General features: G+C 52.3%; 2 protein-coding genes across 2 annotated transcripts; one reads left to right on the top strand and one right to left on the bottom strand.

The window, feature by feature from the left end:
• Nucleotides 1–11,860: 11,860 nt before the first annotated feature.
• On the bottom strand, nucleotides 11,861–12,829 carry POU4F2 (POU class 4 homeobox 2). Its single transcript, XM_041412146.1, has one exon. It carries the CDS (start codon nucleotides 12,827–12,829, stop codon nucleotides 11,861–11,863), a length of 969 nt encoding a protein of 322 aa, XP_041268080.1.
• Nucleotides 12,830–12,890: 61 nt separating this feature from the next.
• On the top strand, nucleotides 12,891–15,051 carry LOC121339797 (uncharacterized protein C10orf95-like). The gene is made up of 2 exons (XM_041411886.1): nucleotides 12,891–13,382; nucleotides 14,737–15,051. Exons 1-2 carry the CDS (start codon nucleotides 12,891–12,893, stop codon nucleotides 15,049–15,051), a joined length of 807 nt encoding a protein of 268 aa, XP_041267820.1.
• The last annotated feature ends 7,106 nt before the right edge of the window (nucleotides 15,052–22,157 follow it).

Below are 22,157 nucleotides of genomic sequence, written 5' to 3'. Positions count from 1 at the left end.
GGTCATCTTTCCTTTCCTGATCTCTCTACTGGGGCCTTTTGAATTTCTACCTGGGAATCATCTTCAGCACCATTGAAGCGCAGGTGTTGGTAGCAGCACTATGAGCTAAAAAGGTTTATTTCATAGTTTGATGTGATCCTGCCATCTTTAGCTGGTTTTTTGCCTCCTTGCATGATGATCACTCATTTGTGGTAAATACTTTCCGTATTTTGTCTTGTTTGCCATGGCCAGTCCTTGGTTAGGAGCTTGATCCTATTTTCTCACCATTTTCCACATACAGCATTGCATCATTAAAAAGAAATAAATTTTTCTTCAGGTAGGTGGATATTCATAGCAGAACTAAGTCACAATCTCATCCCCCAGATAAAAGGTTTTCAGTTGACACACAAATACAAATGACAGTAAATCTGATCTTTTCGAGCCTACTGTATCCTTTCCCCATTTGCTCTTTCTTCCCCACTTTTCCTTAGACGCATTTTTTTCCTTCTTCACCTTCATTCAAAGTCTCCTCTGCCTCCACAGTTCCAATGCTTCACAGCCTTCCTTCATTTTATCCTTGCTGCTGAATGAAGATGTGATACAGATAAGAAGTAAAAATGAGGAGCCTTTCAAATTAAGCTTTGCTGCAAACATCTTGCCTGTAAAAATTCCATTACAGCCTCAAGAGAAACAAAGGTACTTAAGCCTGGAATGTCACTGATCTCTGGACACCAGCCTGCTGCTGAATGCCTTCCAAACTCTGCCATTCCACAACCTGATTGGACCTCCCACAACTTCCCCTTCAGGCCTGGCTGTGGACTGTGTAGGCCTGTGTACTGGAACTACCCCAAATGGCAGTGTTTTTATCCAGAATCATCCACAACTGCTTCCCCATTAATTCCCTCTGTCTGGAAGCACCCTGATGTCTCTTTAATAGGGCTTAGCATTATTTATAGAAATTTACAGGTATGCTGCTAAAAGATGGAACTGTAAATCACCTCAGATGTTGTTCCATGATGAAGTGCCTCTACATTATTTAAGGAATTGTCCCAACATGACTGAACAACACATGATGGAAAAACTTGCCACAGAAATGTAATATTGAAATGAACACATAAATACCGCGTATTAAGTTAAGGTTTGTAATTGCAATTTTTATTCTTCTGGCAGTTTTCTACTCCAGGAGGATTTTCAGCTCCAGAAAAGCAGGGTACTTCTAACCAGGGGGTGTCAGCAGGGCAATACAATGACTTATATATGTGACACTGTCGTGCAGCTGGCTTTGCAGAGGAGTTTGGCAGAAAAAAATACCAGGTTGCACGTGTGCATCTTAGTTACAGCTCACTGCCTAGGGTGTAAGGTAGCAAGCAATGTTGTTTCACAGTATCAGAGTGATTCTGCCTCAGTAGAAAGAAGACTGAGATCTGATGAAATGCCAGCCAAAAGTGCCTACAGGTACCTCAAAATAAAGAACTACACATGTTCTGAGATGTTGGTTTATCGTATTTGCCCGTAATCTGAGCACAGTGCTTTCCCAGATCAAGGCAAGGCAGGCAATTTTGTAGTGAGAGGAAAGGTGGAACAACATCTTCTTCCTAGAAAGCCTGGACTGAAAATGAACCACAATCAGTGTTATATTTCTCCTGTAATTGCAGGTGGTTTTCCTCCTTCAGATATAAGGTACCATTATGTGAGAAAAGCTTCTGATTTTTCTCTATTCAATCAGGGATAGTTCAAAGATTGTCATGCCTAAAACATGCACATGGTTGAGATCTCACTGAGATCTGACACAAAACCCAAGGAAGCAGCCCAGCCACCTGGTGATTTCCTCTGGGCAAGAAGGAAAGAAGAAGACTTGGCTCACAAACATCCATAGGGCAAAGAAGGGAAGTGATCTGGAGGGGTGAAGGGAGGGTTGGTGTCAGCACTGCCCAGGGATTCAGTTTGGAGGTGTATGAGTCAAAGAGTCTTTTCCAAAGTTGAGAAATTAACAGTCCCAGCAATTCCTCTGTTGCTTTTCAAGGAGTAATTTAATTTTTTTTTAATTTAACCTTTTGGGTTTTCCCAGTTAAATTTTTAACATGTCAGGGCTCTCTTAATGTGAAGCCCAAGACCTTCTGAAACTGTTGCTGAGAATGTTTAAAATATTTCTACAGAAATGAGTTGTCCTGCTTCCATGTGGGCAACAGGGCTGTTTGTGTTCACATGTGTCCGTGGACAGGAGGACCCACGTAAAAAATGCCAGCCTCAGCCATCAGAGCTGCATTCAGGCTGCTGCTGCACTGGGAGGATAAGGATTGTTGGAACAGAAGCTGTCTGGGAGGCAGGAAAGGGTGAAGGAGGTGCCCCAAGTGCTGAAATGTCCACACGCGCAGCATCTCTTCCTCAGGTGGCTCAGTCATGGATGGGACCTGGCTTCCTGGCTTCCCCTTCCCTTCCTGGGGGAACCACGCTCCACACGGCTGTCCCTGTCTGTTTGTGCCTCTGTTTGTACCTCCCCAAGCCTCAAACCAGTTTTAAAATTGTTTTAAGCCCACTTCAGGCCAATGGAACAGACAGGGAAGTGGTTTAGCTGTGGCTCTATCCCCAGGGGTTTTGTGCAGCAGAGGTGACAGACCCCATGTCTGTCCCACACAAGGGAAAAGGCAGAAAATCACATGTACTGAAATCCCCACACAAAAGGATTTATTGATGCTCCATCCTCTAATGTCAGCCAGAGTTTGTGCCTTATCTGACACCAGAGAACCCAACATAAAGGCCCAAATTCAGGGAAGTCAGCTTTCACCTCCCCACTGCAGTGCATCTGATGCTGAGCTTTAAAAAAACTGCTGTGCTTCTAGGGGAAATGAGTATTTCATGATGTATCTCATACTGCCAGTGTCCTGGGAGTGAGATATTGAAGGGAGGTATTGGTTCAGCCTTTTGGAGGTGTTGTCAGATGGGGCAGGGTTGGTTCTAAGAGCCCTCTTAGGACTTGGGAAACCTCTTTCCATTTCCTTATCCATCCTGAACTTCTCTGTATTTCTCTGCTGTAGGGTTGGATAGCAGTACATCCCTACTTCCTGGGAATGTTGTGGGGATCAGTACACTGCTATCAGGGAAGGGTAAAAGTACTGAGTTGCCATAATGACCCTGAAAGACTTGAAAAACTCTAGAAAAATGCATCCTTATAAAACTAAAACACAATCCATTGGAATGAAGCGTTAAATACACTGTCACTCACCCCCAAGCTGGTTTTTCCTTTTCCTGCATGAGCTCTTCCACTCTTTGCCACTGCTCCTGCCATTGGAGCCTGTGACTTGTATAAAAAAGGACTCTTGGAGCACATGCTGGAGTTTTGGTCTGTGTGTTTTCCTTCAGAGAGCATCTCTGCCTCGGCACTAGAAACCTTGTCAGTGCTGTGTTTTGCAGAAATAAATAAATAAAGGAGCGAAAGAAAATGTCATATACATAAATATGCCACAATAAGTTTAGTCTCTGGATCAAAGTGCTGAAAACGACACAGCTTTGAAACAGAAAGGTAGGAATCAAAATTACACATCCCTGCGCATCAGCCTGCGTGCCAGCTGTTTTACTGAGCTGTGCGTGCTGTGGCTGATTAAATGAAAACATTTTAACAGCTGTCTAAAAGAAGGCAAACCCACCTTCCCAGGCTGCTTCATGCTCCATCCCCATGAACTGCCTGGGAGAGCAGCCCTGTGGCCCCATCCCATGCCTGACCCATCCCTGTTCATCAGCAGAACATGTGGGGTCACTGGGATGCAGGGCTGCTCTGGGATCATCCAAAGGACAGGCAGTAGGGTCCTTGGAGAGGTCAGAACCTCACAAAGTCCTGGTGCCATTGCCTGGCAAACCTGCATGGGGGCAAGAGCCCAGCAGCTGTCTGGCTCTAATCCAGACTATTCCACGAGCTGGAAGTGCTGCTGCCTGGGGCAGGGAGACAAAGCAGCTCAGCTTGCTGGGGGAAGCAACTCTGGTCTTCATATCCAGGCCAAACACAGCCTGACCTCCCAGCAGGGAAGAAAAAGGCTTTACAGAAGAGAGAAAGCTTTGGGTAAGTGGTGGGTGGTCTCTGGTGGCTGCATCCCTGCCAGTCTGCAGAACCAGCTGGGAGCCGAGCTCCAGCCGGGGGCCAAGCAGCACTGTGTGACAGCTGATTCCCTTCCTCTATTCCCCTATTCCCTTGCCTCCCCAGAACAGCGTGGGCACCACTGAACAGCCTGCTTGGGGCAGACCCTGTCCCCAGCCCATGGCCAGGCACTGCTTGGGCGGGTGTTCATCGGCCCCAGCCAGCACAGCCGCGGCAGAGCTGTCTGTGGCCAGCCTGGTGCCCTGCCCTGCCTCGTTCCCTGGTGCAGGCACAGCCCGGAGCTGCTGACCTGTGCTGCTGGCCCAGGCTCCAGCGGGGCTGAACTGGGAGGCCTCCAAGGTTCCCATGCCCTCGGCTTCACTGGGAGGGTGGTGAGACACTTTTTGTAGTAGAAATTTGGGAGGGTTAGTATCAAGCACCAGATGTGTCCATTCACAGTCATTTTAAAAGATGCCGCATTTTAAGACTCTATTCTTAAAGAATCTGTATTTCTAAAAAGAAGACCAATCAGGAAAGAAATTTTGCAACTCAGGATGTAAAAACTATTTCAAAAGGTGACACTTTTTGCTTTGTTTTACCTAACATCTGCTGTGTCTGTATGTTTGTGTGTACCTGTGGGGTGGAGGCTTTTATTATGCCGAGGTTTGCCCAAGCCCTGCTCATCACACCCTTCTTTGGCCCAGCGGGCATTGCCACATGTGTTACTGCCAGAACCCCCCCACAAGGGTGTCCAGGGTGAGAACAGGACATGGTTCATTTGCTGCTGCACATCCACAAGTTCTGCCCACAAAATTTCACAAGAAACTGAGCTGCTTTTTACTTTTGTAAAAGCTGCAGCCACTGCTGCTATAAAATGTTGGCGTGGTCATACCATGAGACTCTTCCATAGGTTTCCCTCCCCACCTGGCATGGGCAAAGTCTGTGTTTGACATCCTGATTTGGAATGGCTTTGTTCAATGCAGATAAAGGTATCTCCCTGTAATTGTCCTCCCTAAAATTGTGCATTCTCAGTTTATCCCACCTAGTTCATGGTTTTCTCCGCAAAATAATGTAGTACCACAGGCAAGAGAAAATCTATGAGTGAGTGAAAAGATGAGTAAGAAAGGGCTTCCCGTCACGCAGCGAGCCTTCCTCAAATCCAGCAGGCCACCCACGTGTGCCCACACAAACCCTGGGAGGATTCTGTCCCCAGGTGCCACATGCAGACGGACACAGCCAACAGAGGCCGGCTCAGGGCCATGTGCCACTCTGCTGCAGCTCCTGCGTGCTCCTGGTGACAATCACTAAGGGCACATCTGCAAGGACAACTCATCACATCACCCTCGGGCTGCCTGGTGGCTCCTTGTGCCTCATGCTTCTGCCCACCCACAGCGGTGTTTTCCCTCACTCCCTTGAGGGTATTTTTCTCTTCCTCTGTGCAGAGAGTTTTGGGGACCAATATAGAAGTGGTGGCTCTAGGACATGTCATCTCCAGACTCTAGGACTAGGACACCTCATGCTAGAGCATGCAAAGTGCAGAAGATGTGCCCAGCTGGTCAGAAGCAGCCGTCTGTCATGTGAGGGCTGGATGCTCCCCTCACCCTGCTCTGATGGGGAGCACCCCTGGGCTCACTGCCTGAGAGCTGAGCAGGACTGGATCACACATGTGGCTGTTTACACATCACGCTTCTAGGATAAACACCTGAGGAGACACCCCTTTGACAGAAGCCTCTGTGAAATGAGCCCCTGCGCGGGGGCTGCCGCGGGGTTTGAAAGGCTGCTGATACCTGCAGCAGCCCCCCCAGCGCAGCCCTCTGCCCTGGGGGTCCCGGGGCCAGGGGGACCCTGATGGGCGGTGAGTCCCTCCTGAATTGCCGGTGCCCTCCGGCCGCTGGGGCAGCGCGCAGCCCTCACAGAGCCTCGGGGCGGGCACCGCGGGGCTCCTTTCCTCATGCCCGGGGGCAGCGGCCCCGTCGCACGCCTGTCACCGCCGCCTCCTCCCCGTTATTTACATCCGTCTTTAGCACTCTAATTACCCGCTTTATTGCTTTTGCCCGAGGGAAGCCCGGGGACGGCGGCGCGGAGGAGGACCCTCCTCTCCAGCCCCCGCGCTGCCCGGGGGAGGGGGGACACGGAGCTCAGCCGGGCTTGCCTCCACAAGCACCTGGTTTCGGCAGGATTTGGGGCGGGGAGGGGCCGAGCCGGGCCCCGGAGCCCCCCGGGGGAGCCGGAGGGCGCTGCCCCACAGCTCGTCCTCGAGGGGCGGCTTCAGCGTGTTGCACAAACGCGACCTCCTCCAGCGGAGGGGGAAAAAAAAGGCGACAGGATAGATGGATTTTCAGATAAGCAGCGGAGGTAATTTATTGGCCTTTATGCTCTTCCGATGGAGTGGGGGAGAGGCGGCGGAGTCACGTCTGCACATCATTAACCGGGTTTACTCCGCCTCGGCCCGGAGAGGCTGCCCCGGCCCGGCACGGAGCGGGCCCGGCGCCGCCGTGAGGGGCGACCGTGAGGGGACACCGCGCCCGGGGTGCTGCTCCCCGGCCCCCCCGGGCTGCCCCAGCCTCTTCCCGCTCATCCGGGTTGTCCGCGGCGCACTCGCTCCTCCAAACTCATCTAAATTACATCAATAACAGAGCGCACTCTTTAATGAGCTCTCAACTTTAAAGACTTGAAGGATATTAACAAGCCGCTTGACAAATGGTGCTTAGAAGCACATTAAAGACGCTGCTAATGGAGCGCATAATGACGGCTAATTTTCGATCAGATATAAATTAGAGCCCCAACAGTTATTTGCCTTAAGGACTTTATGTAAATGACCCTGTTCTGTATAAACGGGGAGGCGAGCCCAGCCCAGCCCCGCCGCGCCGCCGAGCGATGCCGCAGCCCGAAGGGGCGCGCAGCCCCCGGGCCCAGCGCCACCCGCGCAAACTCCGCGGGGCTCCGCGCCCGCTCCGCCAGCCGCGCACGGCGGCACAGCTCCGCCTGCCCCGGGGCCGCTCGGCTTCCCCGGGGAGGAGGAGGAGGAGGCCGAAGGATCGTCCCGCTGGGGCTGGCGGCGGGCAGGGGGCGGCTGTGCCGCTGCGGGACACAGTGCCCAGCGCCCGCAGGGGTCCAGACCGACCCGGCCGGGCAGCGCTGACCCCGCGGAGAGCTGGGCAGGGCGGGGGCCCATCTGCGGAGCCGAATCCCGCACACACACTCGCTCCAGGGGTGTCCCAGCTGCCGCCCAGCGCGCTGCGAGCGCCTCTTTTTTCTCTCCGCTGTTTTCGTTCGAGGGTCGTGGCCAGTTTGGGGATAGGGTTTTTGGTTGGTTTCTTTCTATTTCTTGCTTTTAATTTTTTTTTTCTCTTGTTTTGTCAACAAGTGCCAGCTGAGGGCCCGGCCCCGGGCCAGGGAAGGCGTGACCTACCCCGCGCAGCGGCCGCGGCTCCTGCCCGCCCACCCCCGGCCCTGCCCGGCCTCCCGGAGGCTCCGGCACGGAGGAGCCGAGTCAGCAGGTCAGGATCTGCCCCGCCCTGGGGAGGGGGTCCCGGCTGTCCGGGGGAAACCGCGGGTTTTCCTGGGGGATTTTTTGGCTGGTGGGATGTGATTCTTTTTCTGTCCCCCCACCCGCCGCCCCGCTGCCTTGCGAAGTGTCGTCTTCCCCCCGCGCCCCTCCTTTACCTTTGCGGGGCGCGCTGAGCCGCAGCCGCCGGGCAGGTTTCCCTCCTGCGCCGCAGGGCTCCCTCCTCCGGGAGGGCTCGGGGGTCTCACCTGCCAAAATAACAACCGTAAAGGAGGGAGGGAGGGAGGGGAACCTTGTCCCCCCATCTTCCCCACCCCGGGTCACCGCGCCGGGATCACAATCCAGCCGCGCTGTCCCAGGAGTGGGCGCTGCTGGGGTTTCCCCCGAGAGAGCATTCGGGGAGGGAAAACGAGGACTCGCCCCCATCCTCAGCGGGCCGGGGCGGGAAGGGGCGCGGGGGCTGCGCGGGCGCGGAGGGCCCCGCTGGAGGCCGTACTCACCCGGGCGGCCCCAGGGCTGCGCCTCCTGCTCCGCGCTCGCCGCCCCGATCCATCGATTTGTTCCTGGAAAAACGCGGCGCATTCTTATAGCAGCTACGAGCAATTAATATTGCATTAACCCTATTAAAAAAAAAAAAAAAAAAAAAAAAGGAAAAGAAAGGGGGGAAACCCGCACCCCGGCAAAGCCATTTATTATTAAAGCGAGGGTAATTGGAGACCCGAGACGCGGATGTGTGCGTGTCGTGGGGCAAGGCAGGCGAACACAGGCGTGACCGTGTGGCGGGAAGGAAGGGGAGCCGAGGGTGGCTAATATTTAATTTCAGGTCTGTGGTTTTCTAATTCGAGATTAAAAGCAGTCACGTCTTTGAAGCCAGACACTTGGTGTAAATGTACAGTTAAAATATTCTATTCCACAGTCCCCAGACAGAGCTCTGCTACTCCCAGGCTTCATTAAATTTTAATTATCATCCCAGACTGGAGCAAGGAAAGAGGGGGAAGACTGTCCACCTAATTGCAATTGATAAAGGCAAAGAAGCCGAGATATTTTTCCTCGCCGTGCACGCACAGCAGTTGTTGTTTTTGTTGTTGTTGTTTTAATGCGGGCAAAGCCCGGCGAGAGCAGCGCGAGCATCTCCGCCTCTAGATCTGCTTACAAAAGATGCACGTGAAGGAAAGCCGGGAAGTGATGCTGTGGATGGGTGTTGGGGGAGAGGGGGGGCTCCTGGAGGATCTGGCGAAAGATCAACGGAAGAGACGAGGACCCTCATTAGAGCTCGTCAGCTTATTGTCTCCCAAAACAAAGCACGCTGGTGCCTCGGCCCTGCTCGGCCCGGGCAGCGGAGGGGCTGCCCTGGCACCCGGCCCGGTTCTCCCTGATCCCGGGCACCTCTGCACCCCCACACACCCCTCAGCCCCCCGGCTCTTCCGTGCCTTTTCGTTTGTTAATCATCCGCAAGTGCGGGACCGGCAGGTACTGGGAGAAGTCGGCTAATTGCCCCGGGTTTTTAATTTGGCAAACTAGAGAGCGATCTATCTCCAGGCAGTAAAAGGTAAAAAATAAAACCCACCGCGTTTGCTTTCTAGGCAGCTTCCTATTATCACATCGCCACTTAATTTTATTTCCATTCTCTCCAAGTTAAATAGAAAGCCGAGCTCACAGGGGAGCTGCCATGTGCCTACAGACTGGGGATGTCAAGCAGAGAGACTCACAGTGCAAAGTTAATTTCAATTCCCGAGGAGGATTTCACATTCTCGCTCGCTCTGACCCACAGTAATTAGCTGAGATAACTAATGATTACTTACTTATTCCTTGTAATTATCTGGATTTAATAATTCGCTGTGTAATTTATTAATTCGCCCGTAATAGCCTTTAAGTGAATGGCTCATTTAAGAGGGCGCAGCGGCGGTTCGGGGGCTGTTCGCCGCTCGCCTTCTCCTGCTCACGGTCTGGGGGCTCTGCCGCCTCCGGGGGCTGCCCAACCCTGCTCCCCTGCCCTCCCTCACCTCAGAACGAGCCCCGCGCCCGCGGAGGTTGCGCGGCAGCCCAGCCCACGGGGCAGGGGGCACTTCCCGCGTGGGGGGTCCCGGCGGGGCGCGCGGGACAGCGCCACCCCCTCCCAAAAAGTTGGGAGCCTCGGCGGGGGATGGAGGAGCAGGCGGGCCCCCTGCGCCCCGCGGGGCTGCGCCGTGACCCCGCGACAGCGAGGACAGCGACAAGGGCTGGCAGGGCCGGTGCGGGCGCCGCGGGGACACGGAGCTGAGCCCGCCGGACCGCGGGACACCAGGCTCTGCCTCCGCGCCCGCGGAGCCGCCGGCACCCTCGGCGTGCCCGGGCGGCTTTGAAGCTGCAGCTGGAGCTGGTGGCTGGGCGGAAATATGAATATTTAATCGCGTGTATGATCTCCCTCCCCCTCGCCCGCCGCCGTCGGTTTTTTTCCCCCGGCTTTTGTGAGCGCCGCGCGGGGAAATTACTTTTCCCTTTTCAGATTTGGGGGCTATTTCCGCGCCTTAGCCTGCGGGGCACCCTCGGCTCCCCCTTGCCGGGGGGGGACAGAGCATCTCGGGGGGCGGGGACAGCCCACGGCCCCGTGTCCCGCGCACGCCGGCCGCGGAGCTCTCCCTGGTGCTGCCGGCGCTGCCCCTGCCCGGAGGCGGCGCGGAGCTCGGGCAGAGGCTGGCAGTGGAAAAACAAGAAGCAGCAAACGCGCTTTGCCAATGAAACGTAAAAATTCTGTTTTCTTTTTTTTTTAATGAAAGACGATTTTAACAACATTTAAAAATAACTTATTACATTACTAGAATAAATAAACCTCCTATTAACAAAACAAAACCAACAAAATAATAAAAAAAATAAAAAACTAACAAAAACCAACGAAATCGCGTCATGTACAGAACTTAAGACTTCAAACAGTCTCGGATAGAATAGCGATACAGCGAAATCTGTAAGAATATATCTATATGTGCGTCAACGCCAATGAAATATTTACAATACATACAGGTACCCAACAGAGTACCTTCAGTTTATTGTTGTTGTTCCAAAAAGAAGTGTACCAAATCGGTTGTGAATTTACAAGCCGTGCAGCCTCGCTCGCTCGCTCCCCTTCCCTACAAATTTTAATTTGGCTTTTCTACAAACATACTTCCAAAAAGGGACTTTCCTCTGTGGAAAAGTATTGCAATTAAAGGTAATAAATAACAGAACAAATAAATAAATAAATAAATAAGCCATCGGATAATTAAATAAATAACCGAGCCGGTCTGAATACCGTCGCGATACACCTTTGAAATCGAGAAAGACGGATATTGTGCTGGCAAGAAACCCGAAGCGACAATCCCACCCCCCTCCCTCCCCACCCCCCCCAGCGCTGTCACCTACGCGGCCACGTCCTTTCTCACTTCGGGAGCAGCGTGTGGTGGGGACAATATGGGAATCCCCATTAAATATGTAACGCGGTAAACAAATACCTCGGACAGTGAATCAGGCTACACAAATAACGTAGGACATCTACTATAGGGTGCCGACGCCGTACGAATAAGAATACTCGCCAGAGAAATACTTTAGGTTCAGGTGACAATTTACAAATGGCCAAAAGGGACATTCAGAAGAAGAAAAGCTCACGTTCATAAATCCTACCAACACAAAATATTTGATTCTCACTAACAATTTTTTTTTTTACTTTTATCAAGACTTAGATTAAAGAGGTGTAATTAATTAGAATGAGCACAAAATGAAGTTGCTAGAGAGATAAATTAATAATTTACAAGGGGTTGTTTGGCAGTAATCTAATAATAGCTTTTGAAGACCAGTGAACACAGCAGGATCAGCTCTTTCCCTAAGCGTTATAACTTCAGAGAAGGAAAAGGATAATAACCACAGTAAAAATATATATATATTTATATATTTATAATACGCAGTGTAAATGCAGAAAAATCTGCCATCTGTTTTTTTTAATCATTATTATTATTATTATTATTTAAATCAAAATATTTTTAGACGTCTCTCGCGGTGCGAAGCCTCAACTCTAGATTCAAGTTTGGGTCCCGAGAAAGCCATGACATCGTGGCCACCCCGCTGCCACCCGGGCGAGGTCTGTTAGGAATAAAAACCAGCGGTACTTGCCGGGGCGGGTCCGGGCGCGGCTCCGCGGGGAAGTTCCCCCGAAAGTTGGGCGTGGGGCGGGCGGCGGGGTGGGCTGGGGTTGTTTGGGGTTGTTTTCCTCCTTTCCTTGTCGTTGTTGTCGTTGTTGATGGGATTTTCTGTCGGTGACGGTGGCGCTGATGCTGTCGGCGCGGCTCCGGGCCGGCTCAGATGCCCGCCGAGTACTTCATGCGCTTCTGCTTCTGGCGCTGGTTGCAGAACCAGACGCGGACCACGTTCTTCTTGAGGTCCAGCTTCTCGGCGATGGCGGCGATCTTCTCGGAGGAAGGCCGGGGCTGCAGGGCGAAATAGGCCTCCAGCGAGCGCTTCTCGGGGGCGGCGATGGAGGTCCGCTTGCGCTTCTTCTCCGCGCCGCTGAAGAGCTCGGGCTTGGCCAGTTTCTCGCGGTGCGACTTCTCGGCCTCCTCCAGCCACGCCTGCAGGATGGGTTTGAGGGCGATCATGTTGTTGTGGGAGAGGGTGAGGGACTCGAAGCGGCAGATGGTGCTCTGGCTGAGGGAGCCCACCCCCGGGATCTTCAGGTTGGCCAGCGCCGAGCCCACGTCGGCCTGGGTCACCCCCAGCTTGATGCGGCGCTGCTTGAAGCGCTCGGCAAAGGCCTCCAAGTCGCGGGGGTCGGCGTCCACGTCGCTCATGCAGCCCATGTGGGCCGGCAGCCCGTGGGCGTGGGCCATGCCCAGCGCCGCCGGGTGCATGGGGTTCATGCCGGCCATGTGCGGAGCGTGGCCCGGCGTGGAGACCACGGCGCCGTCGGGGGCCGCCATGGCCCCCAGCGCCAGCCCCGGCGTCAGGTGCTCCAAGAGTTCCCCCTCCAGCGCCTGGTGCGGCTGGTGGTGGTGGTGGTGGTGGTGGTGATGGTGGTGGTGGGTGCCCGACAGGGCGGACGGGTGGGAGATGGGCACGGAGGAGGAGGAGGCGGCCGAGGTGCAGGGAATGGTGTTCATGGTGTGGTACGTGGCGTCCGGCTTGAAGGGGCTGTGGTGCGGCGGGTGGTGGTGGTGGCTCTTGCTCGGGGAGACGATGTCCACCGCTGCCAGGGCTTCGGCGCGGGCCAGCAGGCTCTCGTCCAGACCGCCGAATATATTGCTCTGCAATTGCAAATAGAAGGCACACATAACGCTCAGCAGGGAATTCGCCTCCCCGCGCACTCCGCCGTGCCACTAAAACCTTCCCAGCATGTTCACGGCGGGCGGGCGGGCGGGCGGACGGACGGACGGACACACGCACCAGCCGCACGCAGCATCCCAGGTCATAAAAATTAATACGAGCGGCAAGAGCCGCCGCATGCATAAGTTGGGCGAGCGCCCGGCGGCGCCGGGTGATTTGCTGCACGGCCATGAAAAAATCATCAGGCGGATCCGGGGGGCCGCCGAGGGGCTCCCCTTAAAGCGGGGCGGCGGGCGGCGGGCACCTACCGGAGGGGCGGGCAGCACAGTGAACAGTGATAAATTTAAAAAAAAAAAAAAAATTCCCACTCTCCCCCCAGCCGGCTGCCCGAGCCCCGCCGGGGACGAGAGGGAGAGGCGGCTCCGGCGAGCCGGGGATGCGCGGGGGATGCGCGGGATGCGCGGGATGCCTCCCGCCCGCCCGCCTGCCCGCCCTCCGCCCGGGCGCTCGCCGCTGTCCGCCGCCGCCTCCGCTCCGGCGCCGGCCCTCGCCTCTCGCGAAGTGCCCTCCCCGCCGCCGCGCCGGTGGGTTTTACTCTCTCCCCTCCCTCCCCTCCCCTCTCGCCTGTCACTACAGCCCAACTCCTCGGGAAGGGCCCTCCGCGCCTGCCTCCTCGGCCCCGGCCCCCTCCTCCGCCGCTCCCTGCCCGCCCCCCGCCGCTCCCACGCCCACGCGTGCTCCCACACTCACCGCCGCGCCGCGCCCCGTCGCCTCCCGGAAAGGGGAGGGAAAAAGCCAAAAAGGAAAAAAAAAAAAAAAAAAGGAAAGGAGGGGGGAATCGACGACCCCACCGTCTCAAATCCACCTTCCATGAAAAGAAAAAATAATTTTTTAAAAGGGGGAAAAAAAGTCCCGTCCGGGCTCACCACGCACCTACAGCCAGAGTGTCCCGCCGCTGCTCCGGCAGCGCTCCGGGGGGAGGGGGATGCGCCGGGAGCTGCGCGGGGACAGCGCGGGGCAAGGCCGGGAGCGGCGGCCAGGAGCTGCCCCCGCCGGCGTCCCCCATCGGCGGGGAACCGGAGGGATCCTCCTGCAAAAGTCACCGCTATCCCGCCAATTTCCCACGCTTGTCTAATAGGAAAAGAAGAAAGGGAAAAGGGGAAAAAAAAAAAGAAAAGAGAGAGAAGAGAAATCGGGGAAAGTCAGTTTTCCTGGAGGTGGTCGGGTTTATTTCCATGAATTTCACTTTTCAGCAGAAAGGTTAAAATAAGTGCTTAGGTGTTTAATTTCTCACCTAAACAGCAGACTTGGTAATTTTAAGGGAAATAAAAAAAAAATTACATTGTATCAGCTCTCACTGTCGCCAGCTCGGAGAAATGAAATAAATCAAAGTTAAAAGCTTGAGTATCATTTAATTATGGTGTGAATAGCGCTTGGAAAGAAGTAGAACAACATCTCTAAACAAATTATGGCCGGGCCAGGAAGGAATTATTAGATTGAAATTTCATTTAGGCTCGGGAGACACGGCGCTTCAATATGTAATCTGTTATGCCTCATCTGATTTGTATGCTTAATTCAGCTTGACGAATTTATTAGTTTTCATAATAGTAAAAAAATTGAGCAGCACTATGGGCTAATGCATTGTGTGTACTATAAATTGTGTGTCACCGTTGAAAGGCTGAAGTCTATAGAAATCTTTTATTAATGACAACATAGGAAAGAGGATTTTCTTGCAAGCCTTTAAGGAGTTCATGCCAAACCTCCGCGCTTCGTGTCTCGGTAGGCTATTAACATATCGTCATACTAATTAGGCTACTTCATGAGTGATATAATTTCAAACTTTAAATTATGTTCTAATTAACAAGGGTTGTCCAATTTGCTTAATCTTCAAAAGGCTTTTGGCTTGTCTAATTAGTCTAAAGCATCGAGCATCTCCAACGCCCAAGAAAGAGCCATCAATAATATTTTGCGCGTTTTGAGGCGATCGCGGGCCGAGCCCAGGCGGGGTGCGGCCCGCCCGTGGCGGGCAGGGCTGGCGGGGCTGGCGGGGAGGCCGCTGTCCCCCGCCTCCCTGCTCGGGGTCCCCGCAGCGCGCTCGGCCGCTCCTGCCCCCGCCTCCGCCTCCCCGGCAGCGGCCGCAGCGCTGCGCGCCTCGGCGCGGGCGTGCCGGGAGGGCTGCGGGAGAACGAGGGAAAGCGCCCGCTTCCCGGGGAAGAGGGAAAAAAATTAAAAAAAAAAAAAAAAAGAAAAGAAAGAAAGAAAAAGAAAGGGAATGAGGAAAGCTGTAAGATGTCAGAGAGGAAAACATTAAAAAAAAAAAAAAAGAAAAAATAAAAAGAAAGGGAATGAGGAAAAAAGAAGAAGAGAATACCTCGTTGGCACGGGGAGGTCCGAGGGCAGCCAGCCTGCTCGGTGCGCGGAGCCGGGGAAGGGGCTCTGCCCGCCCGGCTCTCCGGCTCAACTTTGGCGGAGAGAAATGCGAGGAGGAACCCCCCCCGCGCTATACATTTAACCCCTCCCGCACTGAGTTTAATTACTCGCAATAGTTGTTCTAATGTATGCTGTCACACGGGAGAATTGAGAACGCATATCGTTAATATGAATTAATCTTGATTTTAATAGCAACTGACAACCGATCTCCAAAACGCCGAGCGCTCATCGCCGTCCCGAACGGCCGCCACCGGGACGCGGAGCGCCGCGGCCGCAAAGCTGGGCCAACTTTCCTCGGTGCCGGGCCCGGGGGTGCCCCGGGGGTCCCCGCGGTGGCTCTCCGCGCTGCAGGGACTCCTGCGGCTCTGGCCCCGCGCAGCTCCGCTGTGCCCGCTGCCGGCATCGCCTTGCCCGCGGCTCCACCGCCCAGCACCTTCCCATTCCCCCGCCTTTTCTGGGTGATTTTTTAAAAAATTTGTTTATGTTTGGGTGTTGGGTTTTTCGTGGAGCCCCCGCGCTGCCCATCCGCACCCCCCGCCCGCAGGCGGGAGGGGCGCCGGGGGGAGCCGCGGCAGCCGCGGAGGCTCCGCCGCCCCCCGGCACCTCGGCGGCCCCGCGGGCCCCGCAGCCGGCTCTGCGCGCCGCTGGGCTGCCTAAATAAAGGGAGAGCCCCCCCGCAACTTACCCACGCCCACACCCTGACCCACGCAGACATCTGGGGAGAAATCACTGTCGCCTCTCATGTATCTATGTTCTGATTTACGATTAAAATTTAAAGACACGCATTCATATTTTACCGAACCTAATGCGCCCTATGAATTTTTAATCCATTAAGATGCGGGCTACACTTTGAGCAAACTCTACCTTTGTTTTGAGGGCAGGGCAGCGCCGGTCCCAGCCCTGCCACCCGGTGTCCCACACCTCCGGGACGCTCCCCCGGGGCTCCAGGCACGGGGGGCGACCCGGCCCCGCCGCCGCGGATCCTCCGCGGCTGCGGACAGATGCACCGGCCCGGCACGCCCCGCTGGGGCATCCCCCCACGCCGGCGGTGCCTCGGCATCCCCGGCCCCTTCGGTGCCTCCCGCATCGCCGCCCGCACCGGCCCCTGCTCCCCCTCTCCCAAATTTCCTCCCCCGCTCCAAATCTGCGGCCGCGTCGCCGCCGCGAGCCGAGTCAAGTCACGAAGTCAAACTTCAAGCCCGGAACGATCAATGAAGAGTTTTGCCGTCCGTGGCGCCTCGTGCTTCCTGGCACTAAAATAAATGCAAGAAATCGAAACTTAATTACTTGAAAGAAATCCAGAAATCCCTCTGCATAATTTATCCAGGCATTTTTTCGTGGCGTTTGTGTTGAACGCACGCGTTTGACTCCGCACGCTCCCCTCGGCAGGAGCGGGGCGCCGGCCGCGCGGGGGGTGCGGACCCCCGCCTGAGGGGCGAGGAGGGAAGGGGAATCCGCGTTTGTGCCCCTCTCTTTTCCCCCATCCGAGAGCATCTCCTGGGGCAGGGTGGCAAGAGGGAACCTCTCCTCCCTGCCTCCAGGGTGTGAACCCTGAGCCAGGCACCCCGCAGATATTTTCTGACCAGGAGTGCCTGGTGTAACAAGCGGCGTCTCCTAAGCACGGTGGAAAGTGCCAATAAAGAAACTCAGCTATTCTGACAAATTCCCCCCCTGCATTTGATGGTCCTCCTGTGGATCCCATACTCCTTCTCACGGATGGGGTAAGACACCTGGAAGCTGAGGGTGGGACCCTGACTGGCGATGCAGCCGTGGCCTCCTCATTTGCCATCCAGCCCGGCTGATGAGAGCCCTGCCTGGTGAGCCTTTCGCTGAATTTATTAGGACTGAAAGTCTGCTGGCTCGGGAGCAAACTTTATCATAGACACCTCATCGAGAACTTGAAGTAATGTTATGAAAGAATGAAAAATACATTTGGGAGCTGCCTGGAAACTGAAGTACATTTTGATTTAACTTACATTAACAGAAACCTAATGTAGAAGTGAAGGGATCTAACAAAACCATTAATAATTTAAAAATAATTACAGATAGTCTATCCTTACTATTCACAACCACTCAACATTTTAGACAAAGAAAGCTGAATATTCTTCGTGGGAGAACGATGTGAGCAGACTGCTAAGCAGGAGCTGTCCAGCTTTCACTGCCTCTCCTCTGCTCACACACACTGCACATTCCCCACGGCACCCAGGACACCATTCCAAAACTGCTTTTTCAAGAGGGAGGGTGGAGGTGGAGGCAGGGCCTGTCTTTGTACAGGGTTTTTTGGCATTCATTTTGGCATATTCATTTTGGCATATTCATTTTGGATTTCAACCCCTCCTCTTTGTTGGGGCTTCTGTTTGAGGTGGGCCAAGTGTGGCAGGGGAGACCAAGAACATTTCCATACCTCAGGCTTTTCCAAGGCTCTGCAAGCCCTGGAGACTTCAGGAAAGGCCTTTTCCATCCATAGCCTTGGCTAACACCAGTGGCAGTGGTGACTCTCCTGCCCTGTGTTGTGTAGCTCGTATCGGCACAGAGATCACCTGCTTGGCTTGCCATGGTGCTGTGCAAAAGTTATTTTTGATACATTAATTTTAATTCAAGTTTCCATTGTATGCTTTATAGCTCAAGGGCCGTGAGTGTCCTGCAAGGCTGTGATTTTGCCTTGTATTTCTGATTGTTTGGGTTGGGTTTGGGGTTTTTCTTTTTGAGATATACCTGCTGTGCAAACACTGTAAAATCAGAGCAGCTCCATATGCAGCGGACTTCACTGCTCTTCCTTACAGGTTAAGATAAAATTGTAAAGGGGAAAATGAAGACATAAAGTGGCTTCTAAAGGAAAAGAAACACTGGATCATACAAAGCAGATAAATTCAGATCTAACTCTCACAGCAACACAGGACCCACCTTACAAACAGTCTCACAGGTGGGATCTCTCCCTAACCACACCCCCAGCTCCTACTTGTATTGAAAACATTAAGACCGCATGGATCATTAAAAAAAAATTCCTATAAATCACACTGTGAATGTCCTTGGGACTCTACTCTTGCTGATTTAGACAAAACCCTGGTATCTTAGATTAGCCTTCATTAATTATTTTCATTAATTCTCCTTGTTATGGATGTATTATCACAAATCATATTCCAAACACATTCCCTAATTAAGCATGAAATTCCTCTCTCCCTCCCTCCGTATGCCATTTAACTGGAGCAATGAGGACGCCTGCGTTCAGCCTGGTGCCTGGAGGCTGGTGCCAGCCACTCAATGCAACCAAAGATGGTGCTTGCATTTCAGATATCTTTCAGGGCTTGCTCTAACCTAGGGAAAATGTTGTGGTTTTTAATTTGATCACCAGCATGGGCACATCCTCAGCTCGGAGCTCTTAGCACTTGTAAATTTTCAGTGTCTTCCATCTATTTCTTCAGTGTTTTCAAGAAAAATATTACCTGCTTTTCTCCCCCTTCTGCCATGCAAGTTGTTGGATCTCTTTACAGGTCCCCAGGATTCACCAGGCAGCCTTCTCCTTCGAGCCAGAAAGAAAAAACTGTGACAGCTGATGCACATTGGAAAAGGTGATGAAAACCCTTTGTTTCTGAGCAGGCACAGTTGTGTCAGTGGGGCGGTGTTGTACCTCTGAGCCACTAAATAGTGTGTTAAAATACTTATGTAGGGAGACAGGGCCATGTATTTGGTGTGTGCCATGCCATGGACTGTGCTTTCACAGTCTCTGTAGTTTTGGTGAGGACTGGCATGGACTCATCCATGAATGTGTGGTGGAAAATGTCTGGGAATTATTCTGTTTTCTCCCTTTGATTCAATATTCACACACACAGAGCATGGTGGGACTGGAAGCTGACTGGTGGGGAAGCCCCACTAGGACCAGCATCTCCTGGAAATATCAGATGTGTGCTGGAGCATCCCTCCCTGCAAGGCCAGGCACACTGAGCTCAGACCTAGTCCTTGAAAACCAGGCTTTAATTCCCAGTAAATGAATCTGTGCATAACAGCAATGACAATGCTGGGAGGTGTCCACCTTACACGTGGGCCCACTCACTTGGCCAAGTTTTATTCAAAGCTAATCACAAATCATTTTATATTGCTTAAAATTCAGCTTAAAAATCTTTCCACCTTTTGTCCAACCTCTGGGCACACATCAAAGCCCCTTCCCTTCCCTTCCCTTCCCTTCCCTTCCCTTCCCTCACAGAGCGTGGACAGGCATCCATTCACCTGTGCTCCCTATCCCTTTTAATAAATGAAGTATTGTACGTTTTGAAGACTGTTAATAAAATGAAATCAAGTAGTGAAATACATCTGCAGCTTGCATCAACATTTCCTGTTGGAAGCAGCAGGTTAGGAGTGTGTTGTCACGTGTCTTCCCCAGTCCTAAGACAGCCATCGAATTCCAGTGAAATCTCTTACAAAGGCAATCAAGACGATCAATGGGAGTTTTGCCAGAAACATCAAAGCTTATTAAATGGTTCTGTGTTAAGAACTGCAAACACACAGACACTCAGGAAAGAAGACAGCTCAGAAAATGGTACTTATGAAGGTAAAGAAAAACTGAAGAAAGAAAAAAAATGATGCCCAGAAAAGAAAAATTGCAGGAGATTAATAATTGACAGATGTATGTACAGCCAATCCAAAGCAGAGTTTAAAATGCAGACAACTCAGTCCATAGCATGTAACACAAACTTCTGTAGAGGAATTTACTCACAAGAGCTTCTATTCACACATCCTACTTTAAATATGCTGAATTGGAGTGAATTAAATTAATGTTTAACTGCTTTACTGTTTGTTTGATGGGGGAGACCTGGGACAACCCAAAGTGCTGTCATTTGAAACCTTTCAAATCATCAAGCTGCATGTGTGTGACTCTGTGTCTGTTGCTGTGAATATATAGAAAATGTAGAATCAAATAATATTTTTACTTGTTAAACCCTTAGCAGTTCTGTTGCCTGGTAGGTGCCATGGCATGCTGAACTTATTTGAGTAAAATGCATTTTACTTTCCTGGTTTAGGCCAGCATGTTTCCTTGGGTAAGTGAATTTGTTGCTGCACACCCATGAGAGGAGGAAACACTTCCTAACAGGTCCCAGCATCCCTGTTTTCCCAGTGACCTGGGCACCCAGCACACTTGCCTGCCTCTGACAATGTTCCTGCTGGCTCCAGACACTCTAGCCCAAAGAAGGCCAAATTGATGGGGAGGTTTTTGGCCTTTTGTTGGGGCTTTTTTGTCTTTTTTTTTTTTTTTTTTTTTTTTTTTTTTTTTTGGTTGGTTGTGTTTTTTTGGTTGGTTGGTTCATTTTTTGTTTGGTTTTTTGTTAGTTTTTTTGTGGATAATTAGTTTTTTTATTAAGGATAGAGTTTCTGGGTTTTTTGCTTGATATAATTTTTAATAACGTTCATGCACATTTCTGAATGAGGAGGTTGGGTCTGAAGAAGCTTTTACAACCATTTGAAGTTGCCTGCTGTAAGTGCTGACAGCTGTGCCATGGCTTTTAGTGAGGGGGGATGCACTCGGGAGTGCCCTGCCTGGAGTCAGGCGGGGGTTTCCAAGGAAGAGTCAGGAGGGTGGGATAGGATGGGATGGGATGGGATGGGATGCGCCGCCCCCTCCCATCCATATAAACACAGATGGGGCAATCAGAAAATTAAATGCAGATTGTGGTAGTGAGTGGAAGGTTTGGGGCTTTTGGGGGGGGTTTGTTTTGTTTTGCTTTTTTTGTGTGGGGTTTTTGTTTGTTTGTTTTGTTTTTTTGTTTTGTTTTGTTTTCCCTGGGAGGTCGAGGCAGCCCAGGCGCTGGAGAGGTGAGTTCATGACCAGGATTCCCCCGGCCCTTCCTTTTCTCCCTCTTCTCCCTCCATGATCCCAGTGATACTTTAGGGCCCCAAGGGCCAGTGACAGCCACAGCCCGTCTGTGTTCCCATGACCCTGGGGAGCCCTGAAAGTTTGCTCTGGGAAGGGTGACTCCTGGAAGTGCTTCCAGAGGGTAGGGCTGGGTGTCCAGGTGTTGGCATCTTCTGGGTGCCTGGCCTTACTGCCTGTTTCTAGGGAATTGGGAAAATTCCTCTCCTCAACCAGAGTCAGAAGCAAATCGTCCTTCAGGTGCCTAGCAGAGTTTTGGGACTCACCTACTGCAGGGATCATGCAAGAGGTGTATCTCGGCATGAAATGTGGTTAGTTCTTACTTCACACCTCTGTAATACCTGGTGCCCTTCCGTGTCCCCAGGAGGATGCTTCATGGCATGTCCCAGTATTTTGCAGGGCTTGTGTCAAGTGCAAAAGAAGGTTTTTGCTTGAAATACTTTTTAAGTTCTGGACCGGAAGACTAGAAATTGTCAGGAAGCTGACAAGGAAGGGTTACATGCTTGCAGGTCAAAGCCACTGAAGTTCATCAATTAGCAAGGCCCAGCTACTTTAGATACTAAAAAGGTGGTGGTGAGTAAAGCCCAGAACAGGTGGGTAGAAAGGATATCTTCCTGCAGGCAAGTGAGGGAAAGGAAGTGATGGAAAGAGTTTTGCTCTGTTTGATTCACAGTTGTGCTCCAGCTGTGGGTGGGAGCCTGGCTTGGGAAGGGAGGCAGGCAGGGGTAGTTTGGGAGCTGCTGCAGAGGTCAGAGGACTTGTGTGGGGTTTGATGCTCAGTATTCATACATCTGTGCTTTAGCAGGGTGAGCTCTCTACATGTGGCTGTCATTTTCAGAATCTTGTAGATAAGCTGTGTCAGCACAGCTTTTATAAATCCCATTTTTACCAAAGATTTATGATGTAGCTGTAAATGTGTGCTCTGGACTGGTATCTTCTACAGAGGGTTTTAGCGAGGAATCTTATTTTTAGAGTGTTAGTGCATTTATTTTCCATGCCTAAGATACACAATGAAAAATGTAATTTATAATGTGGCATAATAA

Source organism: Onychostruthus taczanowskii, unplaced genomic scaffold (assembly GCF_017590055.1).
Source record: "Onychostruthus taczanowskii isolate IOZ18803 unplaced genomic scaffold, ASM1759005v1 scaffold38, whole genome shotgun sequence".
NCBI classification, from domain to species: Eukaryota; Metazoa; Chordata; class Aves; order Passeriformes; family Passeridae; genus Onychostruthus; species Onychostruthus taczanowskii.
This window is presented reverse-complemented; position numbering and strand designations above follow the sequence as displayed.